Source organism: Neofelis nebulosa, chromosome 4 (genome assembly GCF_028018385.1).
Source record: "Neofelis nebulosa isolate mNeoNeb1 chromosome 4, mNeoNeb1.pri, whole genome shotgun sequence".
Lineage (NCBI taxonomy): Eukaryota > Metazoa > Chordata > Mammalia > Carnivora > Felidae > Neofelis > Neofelis nebulosa.
In genome coordinates this window covers 91223158-91240808 of record NC_080785.1, presented here as the reverse complement: position 1 = coordinate 91240808, position 17651 = coordinate 91223158, and the positions used below count along the sequence as shown (strand labels likewise).

Below are 17651 nucleotides of genomic sequence, written 5' to 3'. Positions count from 1 at the left end.
TAATGAATCACTTCTCCCTTTTTTCTTGTTAAGCCAGTCTATTAGAATTCTCAACCCTGGAATTTCCGGAAATGCAACTGAAGGATGGGCATTGTGCCAGGGTGGGGATAGCAAACAGAAAATAAATCTTAAAATCAAACCTCACAGACAGCAGTCCACCTCACCTACTTAATTATTAGAATCGGTTTTGAGGAGCCCCTCGGTGCTTAAAATGTTGAGTCTACAGAATTTCAAAGGGTTCTGAGAGTGCCATCAGATTATCCCTAGAAATCCTATGCAGGATTTTTTACATAGGACCTAAGTCAATGGTAGTTGATTACATAAATTATGAAGACTGTAGTCATTGCCAACCTATCTCCATTTTACCACAGATTTTGCAAAGTAGTCAAATTGCAGAGTGGAAGACAACAAATCTAAAAAGTGTGTGTTTTGTGTGCTTTGTTGCACATATCACACCTTGAAAACATACTTTCCTTTTTTTGTTCTGTTTTGCTTTGCTTTAGGCCTATCTTTCCTTTCAGAATATACATTCTCAGAGGACAAAAATATCTGGTTCCACTTTGTATGATTAGGACTTAGCAAATGCCTGGTCCATATGGGTGATCAATAAATATTGGAAGGAATAGGTCTCTTTTCATGTCTCTCTTTCTTCTCAAATGGTTGGCAACTACTGAAATCAAATGTGCTAAGAAAATCCAGTCTTCCTTAAATTGTGCAGGAATCCAAGTTTACTTTAATTCTGCTTTCCATTTGCCTTTTCTTTAGTACTGAACAGCTTCTCCAGCATACTTCCCAGGCACTTGTATCCCTTCTGCAACTTCTTGGCAGCTTAGAACTTTTTCCTTTAGTTAAGCCTGTCTTTCTAGGATGGTGCCCCAGATTCTAAGATTACCCTTTTTTTCCTACGCTCCCATTAAAATTCCCATTTTTCTCACTGCCAGGAGAAAAATAATCAGATAATTTTCCATTAAAATGTTATGCTGTAATAGACCACTTAATGCAATAATTCTCCAGGGTGTTTGTATTTTAAAATGTGAAGCAGGAGGGGCACCTGGCTGGCTCAGTCAGTGGAGACTGTGAATCTTGATCTCAGGGTTGTGGGTTCGAACCCCATGTTGGGTATAGGGATTACTTAAAATCTTTAGGAATGATTGGGTGGCTCAGTCAGTTAAGTGTCTGACTCTTGGTTTCAGTTCAGGTCCTGATCTCATGGTTCCTGAGTTCGAGCCCCGCATGGGGCTCTGCGCTGACAGAGCAGAGCCTGTTTGGGATTCTCTCTCTCCCACTCTCTCTGTGCCCCTTCCCTGCTCACGTGCTCTCTCTGTTTTCTCAATAAATAAATAAATAAATAAATAAACTTAAAAATAGGTAAATAAATAAAGTCTTTAAAAAATAAAATGTGAAGCTTTATTAAGATAAAGTATTATGATGGCATTTCAGGATTCCTGTGACAGTGCAGTAGGATGTATATATATTTTCATAGGCGGGTAGTAGGGTAGTTGGGGCTTTCCTCTTTCTCTCAGGGTTTTGCCTTGATAAAAAAAAAAAAATCAAAACTGGGGCACCTGGGTGGCTCAGTCGATTAAGCATCCGACTTTGGCTCAGGTCATGATCTTGAGGTTCGTGAGTTAAAGCCCCATGTCAGGCTCTGTGCTGACAGCTCAGAGTCTGGAGCCTGCTTCAGATTCTGTGTCTTCCTCTCTCTGCCCCTCTCCTGCGCACACTCTGTCTCTCTCTCAAAACACTAAAAAACACTAAAAAAATTTATTAAATAAAAATATTTAAAAAAATCAAAATAGATAAATCTTTAGACTTCTTACCATACGGTCATTCTAGGAAATGAAAAAAAATTGAGAAATAAGAAAGCAGAGGAGTTTAAACACAAACAAAACCTTGCTTTTATCTAAAAAACAAAACAAACAAAAATAATTAAAGAAGTGTTTCAGAAAGGAAAAACCAATTTATTCAGCTTGTAAGAAAATTACAGGGGCAGCACAGAGCCTGCTTAGGATTCTCTCTCTCCCTCTCTCTCTCTGCCCCTCCCCTGCTTGTTTTCTCCCTCTCTCTCTCTCTCCCAAAGGAAATGAATAAACTTAAAAGAAAAAAAGTTTTTTTAATTTTTTTTTTCAACGTTTTTTTTATTTATTTTTGGGACAGAGAGAGACATAGCATGAACGGGGGAGGGGCAGAGAGAGAGGGAGACACAGAATCGGAAACAGGCTCCAGGCTCCGAGCCATCAGCCCAGAGCCTGACGCGGGGCTCGAACTCACGGACCGCGAGATCGTGACCTGGCTGAAGTTGGACGCTTAACCGACTGCGCCACCCAGGCGCCCCAAAAGAAAAAAAGTTTTTAAATGGGTCCTTCCTCACTGAAACCTAGCCTCTCTTTAAGAAAGAAAAGAAAATTACAAATGATTGTTGTTTTAAAAAAAAAAAATGGTATGGGCAAAGAGTAAAAAATACAAAACTATGAAGTATAAAGAATGATCACAAGGAGGTTCTCCAAAAGAATCCTTTAAATGGCTAACTCCTGAAGTATATTTAAAATAAAATTCCATTTGCAAAAATTACATTTACAGTTAACTTTCTAGAAACCAAGTTACTGTATAAACTACTTTCTTCTGCCTCCAAGAGAATTGTAAACAAACTTCCATTGCCAAAATTTCGTTAGCATCAGAATTTCCCTGGCCAGCTCCCACTCAGGCATTTCTTTACTTACCGTCTTCACATCATGTTAGAAAATTGATTTTTGTTGTTGATAAGATTACAGGCTTCCTGAACATACAACTGGTCAGCTTTGAAAGTGGTCACCTGTGGTAACCTGTTCTCTCTTAATAAATGCTACAATGTCACTCAGAAGAACATGGAGGCCCTGACACAAATCCATAGGGCCAGAATCAGGAGGGAAGGACATTTCTTTGGGTTTCCTGTTAGATACAGAAAATTCAGGTCCCGCAGCTATCCCAACCGGCATGCTAAGAACAAAGAATTTCACCCACTCAGTTTACTGTCCCAGATCTATCACACCATGTTCTCTCCCCGGCAGGAAGTCAGTTCTCTGCACTTGCAAATAAAATAAACAAACCATCCATACAGAACTAGTGGACATTTTGTTTTGTTTCTTACCAGATTTCATGAGAGATCCCTGGGTATAATACAATATTAAACTTGAAATCTCTGTATAAATCTTTGGGGGACTCTACTTTCCAGGGAGACGATAAAATGTAGAAGTCCTTTGAATAATCACTTATGATAGAAGCGGCTAAAAATTGGATTCTAAAATCTCCATATCGGGGCGCCTGGGTGGCTAAGTGGGTTAAGCGTCCGACTTCGGCTGAGGTCATGATCTCGCGGTCCGTGAGTTCGAGCCCCGCGTCGGGCTCTGTGCTGACAGCTCAGAGCCTGGAGTCTGTTTCAGATTCTGTGTCTCCCTCTCTCTGACCCTCCCCTGTTCATGCTCTGTCTCTCCCTATCTCAAAAATAAATAAAACGTTAAAAAAATTTTTTCTAAATCTCCATATCCACCCTGCTACATATCTTAGGCAGCCTGCTGAACTCTCTATCCTGGATATGATTCTGGGACCAGCCTATGACATCTTCACATTTGTCTTCATTCCCAAGTCCTGATTTGTTGTTGGAAGTACTCCATTGATGTTAATTAACATATTTCAGTTGATGCTATACAAATACTGTACTCCCATTACACAGAGGTAAGCAAAAGGAAATTAAATGGTAATGCTTCAGGAAAATTTCTAGATCTGATAACGCCAGAGGAGGAACAAGAGGTTTCTGCACCTGAATCTTGTGCTTTTGTTGCAGGCAGTATTGTGCTGCTGGCGTTAACCTGGCTGTCTACTTCTCGTTGTCACCCATCTGGGACCTGGGATCTCATGCCTCAAGGTTTAGAAAATGTCAGCTATCTTGAGGGGCGCCTGGGTGGCTCAGTTGGTTAAGCATACGACTTTCGGCTCAGGTCATGATCTCAGAGTTTCATGTGTTCAGGCCCTGTGTGGGGCTCTTCACTGGCAGTGAGGAGTCTGCTTGGGGTTCTCTCTTTCTCTCTCTCTCTGTCCCTCCCCCACTCGCATGTGCGCTCTGTCTCTCTCTCTCAAAATAAATAAACTTAAAAAAAATTTAAAAAATAGCTATCTTGAACCTATCCACTAAATATCTTTTGAGTTTATCTTTTATACTATTGCCAGAGTGGTATTCCTAAACTGAAACCTGATCATGTTATTCTTCTTGCCTCAAAGCAACTCACTGCCAGAGAATATCGTCCAAAATCCTAGCCTGGCATATAAAGGCCTGCCTCTACATTGCTCTCCTCAGTCAAAGCATCAGATCTCTTTAGGTATTTGGTCCCACAGAAGAACTCCCTTCTCCTCTAACACTATTCCCTACCTTCTGCCGCACTTCTACCTGGACGCCCCTCCCATCCACCTGGAGAACCCCCTCCACATCTCTCAAGCTTCAGTGCCGTGTCATTTTCACGACGAAGCCTTTTCTGATATGCTCTCGTCGCTCTGAGCTTCTGTTTCAACAAAGTGTGGATCGTAATTCCTACACTCTCCTTTAGCTCAAGAGTCACATGAAGAAAGGGAGCATGAAAGGCCTCTGAAAAATGCCAAACACTATGCAAGTTCCAAGTTATGTTATAAAAGCTATTACGCAATAAGCCATTTCTCTTTAGAGACCTTGTGATTATTATTGTAAAATTCACCTCTACAAGTTATAACATTTCTCCTGCTTATTCATTGCTTAAACATGAGCTAGGCTTAAAATGGTGATAAGGTCTGTGCCTACTTCAGGCACAAAGAAATTAAAGTCGGGCCCTCACAAAGAGGATCAGCATGATCTCCGCCCCATGGGATCTGCAGTAGTGAAAAATGTCATTTTCTTTGCTTTCTAGAATTCTATTCCCAAGTTTCATATTTCTTTCCTTTTATCCATGGAATGGTCTTCCTTAGACCTCTCATCCTCTTCTAGTCAATAAATAAAAGTTTGATCTCCTTAAATGACTTTGGCTCTAGCATTGAGTCTTGGTTGTTTCTCAAGCCACCCGATTGGGAGACTGTCACCCATGGTTTCTGGAACACTGTGATCATAACAGGTAACATTTAGTAAGTAATGACTCTGTACCAGGCACTCTTCCATATAATCTCTGAAAATTAGAAAATTTAAACCTCACTACAACTCTCACTTCCTCTCTGCAAAACGGAAATGAGTTAGGAAGGTTCAACCCCTTGCCGAAAGTGACAAAATAGAGTCAGGGTCTAAGCCTAGGAGTCTGACAACACAGTCCTGCTGTTAACCACTGTATTGTAATCGCAGCTCTAATGGACTGTAGAGCAGCAAGACGGCTCTGCTCCCTTGCTCTCCAGAAACTTGCATTTAGTGCAACGGGTGGCGTTGAGCCCAGGACTATGAGAGCAGACACCATATTCACCGGGATCGACCATATGCCACTGTGGGTCACTGCCACCAGTTGGGACGCTAAGACCTAAGGGAGCCAACCCAGGTAAGGCAGGTACTGACACCCAGGTAGCCATTGAGCAGCAGACCACTGAGGTCAAAGTAATTTGCATATACTGAATCCTCGTGCATTTTGTTCAGTTTTCCACAGAATGGAAAATGATTTTGCCTTATTCATTTTGCCTTATTCATTTCCCTCCACTCCACTTCCAAAAAGATCTCATTAAATTAAATGTGGTACCCTAGATTGGATCCTGAAGTAGTAAAAAGACATTAGTGGACAACTGGTGAGGTTTGAAAAATTCTGCAGTTTAGTTAATAGAAATATACCAATGTTAATATCCTTGTTTTGATGCATATCTCTTGGTTATAGAAGATGTTAACACTGGGAAAACTGGGTGAAATATAAATAGGGACTCTACTTTGCAACTTTTCTGTAAATGTAAAATTATTTTATTTATTTTTAAATGTTTTATTTATTTTTGAGAGAGAGTGCGTGCATGCATGCGGGGGAGGGGCAGAGGGACAGGGGAACAGAAGATCTGAAGCAGGCTCTGCACTGACAGCAGTGAGCCTGATGTGGGGCTCGAACTCACGAACCATGAGATCACAACCTGAGCCAAAGTCGGACGTTCACCTGACTGAGCCACCCACGTGCCCCTAAAACTATTTTAAAAGTTAGGGGTACCTGGGTAGCTCAATCAGTTAAGTGTCTGACTTCGGCCACGTCATGATCTCACGGTTTATGGGTTTGAACCCCGCATCAGGCTCTGTGCTGACAGCTTAGAGCCTGGAGCCTGCTTTGGATTCTGTGTCTTTCTCTCTGTCCCTCCCCCACTCGTGCTCTGTCTCCCTCTCTCTCAAAAATAAATAAAAACATGAAAAAAAAATTAAAATTTAAGGGGCATCTGGGTGGCTTAGTTGGTTAAGCATCTGACTCTTGATTTCGGCTCAGGTCATTTGTGATCACGATTTGTGTGATCACGCCCCACATTGGGCTCTGTGCTGACAGTGTGCAGACTGCTTAGGATTCTGTCCCTCTCTCTCTCTGCCTCTTCCCCACTCGTGTACTCTCTCTCTCTCTCTCTCTCTCAAATAAATACACTTTAAAAACAAATAAAAAAATTAAATTTAAAAATACTTCAGTTTAATTATTTTGAGATTAATTTACTAGGCCCACTGAGTTAATCTATCGCACAATTTAAATAAACTTACAGTGGTTTTTACATTTTTCTGAAATGATTGTTAAATCCATCAGTGAATAGAACTGTTTGTTGGCAAAATTCAGGTTTTGAACTCGTCAGTCATAAACACTATCTTTTCAGGATATGGGTTGAGACAAATATGGATTGAGAATGAGTTACAAAGCCTCATCTTCCCAATACAATGACCAGAACTTTGTATTACCATTGACAAACACAAAGGAATGTTATGGTTAGACAACCATATGATTTCCCTAAAACAGATTCCCTCTCTCCTCTTGACATCCTTAAATTCCAAGTATCATAACCTGGCACACATTTTATAAACAGCAAAGAGAAAGCAAAATAATGACAAATTATGTCGATAACTCAGCCATAATTATAGTACCATGGGTAGAACTCAACATGACTACCTCAGAAAGGACAGTTTTGCATTACAAGTATTATTTTCCATAACAGCCCTGGTAGAGAGGGGAACACGTTGTGCCCAGAGCTTCTCAGTCTTAGCTCAGATTTGAAGAACAAATCAGAAAATGACCAGTGTTGCCAGTCAATGTGATAGTCATCTGAACATTCTTCCCAGATTTTAGACAGTTATGCCTTCAATGAGATGCTATTGTTTAAACACTTGTTTTTCTAGGATCAAAAACCTTTACATAAAGCTATCTGGTTGCCTAATCAGATCTCACTTGCTCTGCCAGCCGCTACCAGCTCCTCAGGCAAGTGGGAGCTCCTCTGAGCTGAGAGAACTGTCAGTAGCGGTGCTAAGCTATTTGTAACTCAAAGTAACTGCAGGAGTTCACTCCTGCTTTGTTTTGCCCGGTCAGATCCTGTGAATCAGTTCTGACAAGCGACCAGATATTGTTCTTCTGCTCACCTTACATGGTCTCTATCTTTTCTTTTCTTTTCTTTTTTTAATGTTTATTTATTTATTTGTTTTTGAGAGAGAGAGAGAAAGACAGAATACGAGTGGGGGAGGGGCAGACAGAGAGGGAGACATAGAATCAGAAACAGGCTCCAGGCTCTGAGCTGCCCGCACAGAGCCCAAGATGGGGCTTGAACTTGGGAACCACTAGATCATAACCTGAGCCAAAGTCCGATGCACCCAGGCGCCCCTAGTGGCACACAGCCAAGGAAGAGAATTTCTCAAGTTCAAGGTGGGGACTCTAGCACTAAAGGTTTTCTGTGCCCTCCATGTCAGGTTTGAATAAGAAGCAGGAGAGGATGCAAGAAGGGGCAGAAAAGAGGAAACCCAAAATCAAGCTTCTCAGAAGCTGAAAAAGAGTCTGGCCAATCTAATTCCTTAGACCTTCAAAAAGAAAGAAAGAAAAAAAAAGAAATGCCAAAACTGGGTTTGTAAATTAAGAGTGTATTTAAAAGTTTTAAAGTTAATAAAGTCGCAAAGTGAACATCATTCCGATCTGTCGGTGTATAGCTCATTCGGAAATACCAGAGTCTAATCTAACATTGAATCTTTGTGAATATGAAGTCCAAGTCAAAAAGCACTGCTATCCACAACCCATCCCCAGGGTGCCCACCCACTACTTACTATCCACAACCCACTCCTAAGTGCCTCAACAAAACAGGAATAAAAAATTAGAAATATGGACTAAAGAGAATACAAAGAGTAGAGCATCAAGAAAGTAACGAGATTACTACCTTGGAGCTACAATAACTGAGTGAGTGCCAGGAGAAAAGGTGCAGAAACAGTAGAAAAGAAAAACAACAAGGGCGCCTGGGTGGCTCAGTCCGCTGATTTCAGCTCAGGTCATGATCTCAAGGTTTGTGGGTTCAAGACAGCTCAGAGCCTGGAGCCTGCTTCTGATTCTGTTTCCCTCTCTCTGCCCTTCCCCCGCTCACGCTCTGTCTCTCGAAAATAAACATTTTTTTAATGTAAAAACGAAAAGAAAAGAAAAACAACAACAAAACTAGCAGCAGGAAGACCTGGACTACCATTTATAGTGGTCTCAGGTGCACTTAGAAAGATGTTCAATAACAGTTGTCAAACCCTCCCAGAATAACTTCAATGGCAAGGAACCTAATTCATAGGTAAGTACTTGGAAGTTGGTACCGGGACCCTATTGTGCTTTCTTATTTACTGTGTTAACCATCTTACCACATGTAGCACAGGCCACCATTCCAGCTCTCCAAGAACTGCAAGATATTGGGGAAGCCGCTAAGCATATCACTACTTAGGGGCTTCAAAAGCTGGGTGCCGAGCTCAAAGCATCTCTTAAGCAGGATCTTGAAGCGGGAGCAGGACTTAGCCTTCCGTAGGACACCTAGCGCACCCCAAGTGGAAGACTTGTCTTACAAGGGCAGGTGAGCCAGGAGGAGCCCGTCCGGCCACGTCTTTTTGAATTCGGTAAAACCTTTTTCCTACAACCTTGAAACATGACTCCAATGATAATTTCCACAATAAACTCCATTTCCGTTAAGAATGTTTGATGAATCACGCTTCTGAGTTGTTCTGCACAACTTTCCACCATTTTAACAGAAGTCCCCTAATAGCCTTGAAACGTTTCTTACGTCTGTGTCAAAATTTTATAAATTCATCTATAAACTGGGAACTGAAAATCCATCTATAAATCGGGAACTGTGAACAGAAGCCGCTGGAAAAAGGCTGCGGCCGAGGAGGGTGGGAGTTTGAGAACCCCGCGCCAAGGCTCGGCTCACGGCAGCGGACCGTGCTGCGCAGGTGCGGACGGTGGGGGTGCGGCAAGGAGGCGCGCACATGCGCGGGAGGAGACGGAGCGCCGGGGGCTGGTCATCAGAGAAGGGGCGCAGCATGGCGTCCAACATTTACTTGGTTCGCCAGCGGATCAGCCGGCTCGGCCAGGTGGGGCCCGGGGAGGCACCTCCCCTACCCAGCCCCAGCCCACCCCTCGCCTCCCGCGGCCGCCTCTCTTCCGTCTCCGCCTCAGCGCCTCCGCCAGCGGCTCAACCGCCACCGCCCCGCCCCGTGGCCTCCCGGGCCCGCCTCCCAGATCCCGCCCCGCCTGCTCTTCCTCGCCGCCCGGCTCCTCGGTCTTGTCGGTCCCCCTCCTCCTCCGACCCGCGGTCCTGACTCTCTCTCCCTCCTTCCCTCAGAGGATGTCCTCCTTCCAGCTCAACCTCAACCCGCTCAAGGAGCCGCTCGGCTTCATCAAGGTCCTCGAGTGGGTGAGTGCAGCCCGCTCCGGCGAGGCCTGGAACCGCGCCGCTGTGACCGTGCCCGCGCCCGCTCTGGCCAGGCCAGCGCCCTCGGCTGGGAGGCGAGGGGCCCCGGGAGCGGGAGCGAGAGCCGGGGCGGCCGGGTCTGCGCGGGCCCCGAGGCCGCCCGCCGCCCCCGGGAGGGACGGGACGGGACGGCGGGGAGGGGACGGGGACCGCGGGCTGGGCCTGCGCGGGGCGGGGACGCTGCAGTCCGCGTCGAGTCACGAGTCCCTCGGCCGCCTGGGTCCCGGGCGAAGCCGCCCTCCCACACCGAAGCTCACCCTTGGGTGCTCCCGAGGGAGTCGGAGTTCATATTTTTCTGGTTGCGCTGCTTCCCGCAAGGGAAAAGAAAACTTCCTGTTGCGGTCTAACCGAAACCTGGTGGGTCGGAGTCGCGCCCCGGCCGGCGCTGCCTTCTGCGTGTCCGGTGGAAAGGGCGAGCCCGTGCATTTCTGCCCGGTGCTGACTGCAGGCCGCGCTCCGTCGAAAGCTGGTTGTGCCTTCTCGAAGTGATTGGACGAGCAATCGGTTCTTAGTTTGCTTTTGAGATGGCTCCAAGTTAAAAATGGATAAAAATAAACTGTGGATCAGGGCAGCAGACGGAGGTGGGGGAGAAGGTCTTCTACAAAACGGGTCCAGTCGGTCCGTACCACTCAAACACAGGCTAGGAATCGCTCTCAAGTTTGTTTTAGGTACTTCCAAGTGACATCCGGCCGTCACCTCTTAGTTCTTTCCTGGGAACATTCTCAGTCATTAACATCAAAGGAGATTTATTAATTCGACCTTGGCACTGATCAGTCACTTGGAGGAGTTAGCGAATACATCAGGCTCTGCACATTTGATTCTGATTTCGTGGCGTAGTACATGTTTCAGTGCTGATTTTCAGGCCTGGATTAATAGGCAGCTGGCATCTAGCCACTGCAGCCAAGTTGTTTTTATAGCCAGCAACATTTTACATCCGTAATTCTTTAACCTTATATTTTAGTGATACACAGGTGAAGAGTAAGAACTTCCAGATTCCTATGTTGAATAACTTACTGAGGATGTTTTTTAGAGTAACACAGAAACTCAAAATATGTAATGGGTACTCAAGTTGATTTTCAAAAAGTTTCCTACTTTTCCTCCAAAGTTTTACATGTCCTCTGAAGAGTGAAATGGTGCTGATTTCACACAAATGTCTACTTTAAAGACATAAATACACACACACACTTAGGGTTCTGTAAACCTAGGTCCAGATTTAAAAAGAAAGAAAAATATTTGAGTATATAAAAATTTGAAATTGCAGGAGGAAAATCATGTTTAATTGGGCTAATCAAATATAAAGGTTAAGAAAAAGTCTTCTCTCATTGACGGCTATAAATTTATAATTAAAGTTTTCACTCGATAAATGGGGCACTTGTTTGTATTTGTGCTTGCATTATTTGTCAGTCTTTTTTTAAACCAAACAGACATAACTTTTTTCCTTAATATTTTAAAGCATTAGTGATAAGTGTATTAGTGCTCATAGGTCTGATATATTTTGAAAAATATATCCTGTTTAAGCTTTTTAAGGAAATAACTGCTTTCAGTTTGAACAACATATTACACAAGATAACATGATAAATACTTTAATAAAAGTATAGGCAAAGTGTAGTACGTGAAAGAAAGAAATCAGTTGCTTGGAGGAACTAGGGGGGATGTCATAGATGAAAGAACACTTGAAGGATGGGTACTTGTTCACTTGGTGAGGATGTGGGGAGTGGCTTTCCAAGCAAGGGGAGATATGTTCAGTGGTGTGAAAAGTTGAAGCAGCATAGCCCTATTTGAGAACTTAAAGTAGTTGGGGTTGGCTGAAATGGTACTGAAGAGGGTGTGGTTTTAGATGATTCTGAAAGGTTTATAGGGCTTACAGAGTTAGGAGTGTATCCTATGGGCCAATCCTATAGGCCAATCTTATAAGGGTTAATCTTTGATGATCTGGGTCCTTTCTTTAGGAAAATGGATATTTGTGGGGTACAGAATTTGAAGATGTTTATTGGATAGCTTCCATTTAAGCCCAGAATTTCTGCCATTTGGAATGGGGACTCAATTGAAGGGTTTTAAACAAGTGAATAATTAGATTGGCTCTTTAGAAATTCTCATTTGTAATGTAGAAAGTGGATTAGAAAGGTAATAATGGAAGGAAGGGAGACATTAAAATGTATTTGGAGGGAGGGTGAAGAAGAGGGAGGACTCGAAGATACCTGCCAAATTTCTGACACAGTTGGTAACGGTACTCTGTCTAAGGTCACTAAGGAGAAGGAGCAAATTTTTGGTTGGAGCGCAGTATACTTTTAGGTATATTGAGTTTGTGGTTTCTAGATTATATAAACGGAGTATCCTTTAAGCAGTTAGCTATATGGATATAGAGTTTGAAAGGTAAGAATGGGCTGGAGATTCAGCAGATATCTGCCAGCAAAGAAGAGAAGAAATGATTAAGAACATGGAGAAAAATAACATCTTGGCCTCACTGTTAGAATCTCAAGAAAAGACTACTATTCTAACAATATCAAGAGGTGCAAGAAAGAGGTTAAGTGAAATATGGACTAAAATGCATACCTTGGTTTTGGTAAGCAGGAGGCTGTTGGTGGCTTTATAAGAGTGGTGTCAGTAAATTCAGAAACCAGATGGTCCTAGGTCAAATGGATATATGGTAAGAAAGTGAAGACAGTGAAAGTGAACCACTATTTGACCTTGAAGGTGAAGAGATTTGGTGGTAACCCATTCTGAAGATGGGAAGGACTGAATGTGTTTGTGGGCTTGAGAGAAGAGACTTGTGAATAGAACTGTTGGAGCTTAAAAAACAGAGGCAGAGAGGAAATGAATGATAAAGTTCTAGAGAAGGGCCCATAGTAGGAATTTTTAAATTTGTTTTGAATGAATTGTTCAAGTTTCATAAAGCATTGATTGAGGTGTGGCTGGTTACCTCTAAAAGCAGTCAATAAATAATGATTATAAACAAATCTAAAGTTTAAAGTTTAAAAAGTTTAAAGTTGCTTTCCATCCATAAGACTAAAAGAATAATTCCCTAAATTAGCTTATCTCTAGCAAGGTTCTGGAAGATGTTAGACTAAGATATAACCTGTTGAAGTGTAACTTTCAAGGGGTTAGATGCCCAGTAAATATTTACTGACAGAATAAAAATAAAATCACCAGAGCAGAAGCATTTGCACTTTGTTTCTAAACTGCAGCCACCGTGTTACATCCCTTCTCTTCCCTCCTTTTTTTTCTAATCTACCTCTGGCACCTAGTAACAGTGACCAGCAATGTCATTGTAGTTCTCTTCATGTGATATGTACTCGGTAAAAGTTGAATTTTTGTTGCACTTCTCTGGGAATAGCAGTACTTCATATGGCTATTGGAACAATTGAATTAATAAATATGTGAACAATTATAATGTACTTGAACAGTTCTTAGAAGGTTTCTCAGGACTGAGATGCTGTGTTTCTAGGAAGACTGTAGACCCAGACAGTGGAGAGAACTGAGCCCATATGACAGACATATATATCTCCTGGTCCTTCAAGATCACTAAACTCTCTATCACATATTTTAATTTTTTTTAATGTTTATTTATTTTTGAGAGAGAGAGACAGAGAGCATGAGTGGGGGAGGGCAGAGAGAGGGAAACACAGAATCTGAAGCAAACTCCAGGCTCCTAGCTGTCAGCACTGTGCCGGACTTGGGGGCTGGAACGAACAAACTGTGAGATCATGACCTGAGCCAAAGTCGGACGCTTAACCAACTAAGCCACCCATATTTAAACTTTAGAAATGATGTATCATATGCTTTTCACTTGTCTGCTGTTTTCCTGCCTTTAGAAGCCTATCAAAGTGACAATATAAAATTTAAGTAAGAATAAATGCCCATGTGTAGAAGTAGAACACAGAAGTAAAGTCAAAGATTAATTTTATCAAAGCAGCTTTTTAAAGTATTTAATATTTCTCTGGTAAATTTTAATTTGGTTCTTACTTTAAAGTCAAATATCCCTAATACTTAGACAAAAGTTTTTCATTGAAATTATTTTATTAAAATTTAAAAATATTACACACTTTGTGTTGGACTTTGTTGCTGCTAACTTGCACAGGTGAACGCTGAACAAATATTTAGCTCTTAATGAATCTAAGTAATGTGCTTTCCTAATTCACACACACAAAATTGTGGAAGAGATACTATTTGGGGAGTATATAAGGAATTATACACTAAGTTGAATTTTAGAATTATTAACCATCTCTCAATATTTTTGTCTGTGGTGGTCAAATGTATTCTAGATGTTAACAGATATTTATTGAGTATACCTGTATGTGCCAGGGTTTTACCTGTATTTTCTCATTTAATCTTCTGATCACCTGTGACAGTCTGTTCTTAGTCATTTTGCTAACTTACCTTTGTGTTTCTAACTGGTCTTTCAATAAATCAATAAATGGATTAACAAAAATTTTAGGCTTAAACACAAAAGCCTAAGTTATCTGAAGTGAATTTTTTTCTTGTTTGTTAGATGTATGTTTATAATAAGATGTTAGGAGTTGAAAGTAAAATGTTCTTGATTCTTTTATCAAGTTTGAATGTTTTTTTCTGATTTTATACATACAATTAACGAGCAAACTCAAAAGACACTTAAAAACATTACTTGGGGACAAATTATGATCCAAGAAAATTAGTGTGAAAAGCAGTAAATACGAAAATCTATAATTCTTTAAGTTGCATATATCAATTTGTTTAAACAACAAACTTTCAAATACACACAATAGTTTATGTAAAATACTTAAAATGTAGCCATCCTAAGTAAATTATAAAATTTTCGCAAACAGTGGCCATGTTTTATCCTAACTTAATGGTTCAGAAATAGCACAGAGAAGCACCCTAGAAAATACAAATTACTTGTATTGCACAGTGTGGGGGACGGGGCATATATAGACTGCTGCCTCATCCATTTGCTTAATTTTTACATTTTTAGGCTATCTGTTGGTAAGAGACTACCTTTCAGGAAACTTCCCTTTCTCCTAGCCTTGCCATTTGTGTTCACTCCCCTCACCCTATTATAGAAAGGGGAAAAGGATTTCAAATAACGTTTTATGCCCAGCAGGAGACTCTGCACTTAAAGCTTGTTCATAGACTTACAGACTCACCCCTATGTCTCTGTTCTCTGTTTGTTCTACCTGATTCTCACTTATTTACCATGAGAAGCCTTGAAGGGTAGATCGAATGTCATTGTCACAACGTATGTATGCTTTAAGCGCTTTGAGAATACACAAACACACATAACGCATTCACTCCACACATACAAATAGCACTCTGCTAAAATGTAAAAGGGAAAATTAAGAGAACAGAGCAGTCCTCTAATACAATGGTTCTCATAAACTTTGGTCTCAGAACCCCTTTATGCTCCTAAATATTGAGGACCTCAAAGCGCTTTTGTGTCTATTGATATTTGCCACATCACAAATTCAAGCAGAGGCTTTTAAGGGAACGTTTATTTATATTAAAACACAGTAACAAGTCACTTGAAAGTTTGAATTACACCTATGGCAACAAATACTACCAGTTTTCCTTGAAGTAAAAGGCTCACTTCATTCATTTTTGAGAAAAATAACTGCCAGGTAGCAATGTCTGAATGATTTTTTTTGTCTTTCAGGTAAAAATGGTATTTCATGAAAAAAATCCCAACTAGTTCAGCATATAACTCAGTTATTTAAATGCTTTCCCTGGAGACAACCATAATGTGTAGTTAAAGTGTTTGCACATCCTATTTCATCAAACAGAATATTAAGAAGATTCAAGGATTGGTGGGGATTTAATCAAAATCACAATTTTTGCTGCTTCATCAAAGACATTCTTAAGTAAAACTGGCTTTTTGTTGTTTTTGTTCTGTAAACTCATGGCAATGAAAGATATTTTCAACATATAATAGTTAGGAGTTAGCAAAAGATTTCTGTTTATTTCACCAGGAACTCCAGTATACTTCTCATGATCCAGATTCTTAAGGGTTATAGAACTGTACTAGCAGGCTGTTTAGAACTTTCTATGATTGTACTTTACAAGCAGATGGACATCTTAAGAAGAGTGTAACTGGCTTCACTCCTCGGTGTACAGTGGGAATAAACTGAAATGGCAGCATCGGTAACAAAACTTTTTAAAAAGGAATGTTTTTAGTAAATGCATCAAGACTTTAACTCATAAAAATCAATACTTTGGTGCTAGGCATCTAATCGTACTGACTGTAAAGGCAAACATGATATACATGATACTCATATACAATATACTTTTAGGTCTATTTCTTTTTTTTTTTTAGGTCTATTTCTGAAGATTTCAGTTATAGCATTTTCTTAGACTGAACTTTGGACAGAAAGAAGTTTAAGTAGATGACATCAGATTAATGATGAAACCAAGTAGCAGTCAGGACCCTGCAACTAGAAATTTGTAAAAAACACCCATACATAGATGAGTACCAGTGTTCCCAATAGAAGCCTCAGTGAGCTGAGCAAGGTCTAGAAATAAGTCTAGGACTGGCACTCTGCTTACAGGCTATAAATAACTCCTTGAAAATACCAGGGGTCTCCAAACTTATTTTTGTCATGAATTCCTATCTGTAAAATTTTGTGCATGAAGTCCGAGTGTGCATCTATAACTTAGATGCATATTTTACTTTGTCAGTATCTGAAGGCATATTATGTCATTCATATTTTTAAATCCTTGTTTTGGATGTGTGTGTGTGGGTGTGTGTGTGTGTGTGTGTGTGTGTGTGTGTGTGTGTGTGTAGTGATCTTCTTGTGATCTGATTAAGTAGAATCTATTTTTACCTTGGAATGTAGCTGATGAATATAGCTCATACAAGGGGTTAATGCTTCTATTTTCTCTTTTGGACATGAATTTTTGTGTCATTAGTCTGTAATTTATATGAAGATGTTTTTAAGCTACTACTGGTCTATTTTTGTGAAGGTTGGTTTGGTTAAAATTCTATAATCGATTCCATAAATCCACTTAGCCAGGCATCCTCACCTTGTGCTACATGAACACTAGAAGGGAAAGAATAGGTGAAGGCATCACTGCCCTCGCATGGTGGGACTCCTCTCACCTTCAGGATACCTAACATACTGTACTGGCATGCGACTCGGACCTACAGATCCAGCATGGGTTTCAGGGTTATATTAATTTCAATAAAATTGTAATTCTGTGTTTAAGTCTAAAAGTAAATATAAGTAGAAGTTCAAATATTTTCTTCCGGTATACCGATTAATCGACCACTGCAGTCTGTTTTGGAGAGTCCTGTTCTAGAGAACAGGCTGAAAGTTCACTCCAAAGTTACAAACCTCAGTGAAGGATCTGCCATGTGTCTAGTACCAGTCTGGTGGGCAGAGAACTAAGTGGTGTTGTGTCTTTGGCAGCTTGAGGCTGTCATAATGAATGTGGAGCCTTTTGACCTGAAGAGAAGCTTGCTGTCATCCTGTCCCTAGATTCTCGCTAGTTTCTCTACAGATGGGTTTTCATGTCAGCAGTTTTAGCCGTTCTTCATGGGATAGAGAGGAATGGGAAAATGAGTTTTATAAGTGGTAAGGAAGTAGAAATCAGCATTCCAGTACCCCTCATTTAGACTAGGGGTGCAGACTGAAGTGCACATGGGAACCACCCTTCCAGAGTGAGCAAGTAGGACAAGCTGTCTGGAGGAAAAACAATAGTATATAATCTCATTGATTCCTGGTAACTGACATGCATCCTGAGGATTGTTGGAACAGTAGAGAGTGGCAGCAGCCTGGAAAAAACACAGG

The 17651-nt window shown here is 41.1% G+C and overlaps 1 protein-coding gene and 1 long non-coding RNA gene across 4 annotated transcripts in view; one reads left to right on the top strand and one right to left on the bottom strand.

Moving 5' to 3' along the window:
* Nucleotides 1-1384: 1384 nt before the first annotated feature.
* On the bottom strand, nt 1385-11151 carry LOC131509536 (uncharacterized). Of its 2 annotated transcripts, none has more exons than XR_009260561.1 (2): nt 10152-11151; nt 1385-1754 (listed from the first exon to the last, which is right to left on the bottom strand). It is a non-coding gene; the product is annotated as an uncharacterized LOC131509536 (long non-coding RNA). The 2 variants fall into 2 exon arrangements; XR_009260560.1 differs by lacking the exon at nt 10152-11151 and adding an exon at nt 8792-8894.
* SYPL1 (synaptophysin like 1) overlaps nt 9423-17651 on the top strand; it is a 23929-nt gene continuing 15700 nt past the window's right edge. Inside the window, exons 1-2 of one of the 2 annotated variants that reach the window (XM_058725375.1) lie at nt 9423-9514; nt 9766-9837. In XM_058725375.1, the coding sequence (XP_058581358.1) occupies nt 9464-9514; nt 9766-9837 (123 nt within the window). In that variant the 5' untranslated portion in view covers nt 9423-9463. Of the gene's footprint in view, nt 9515-9645; nt 9838-17651 lie in introns of those variants that run through there. The other variant, XM_058725376.1, reaches the window with a different exon arrangement.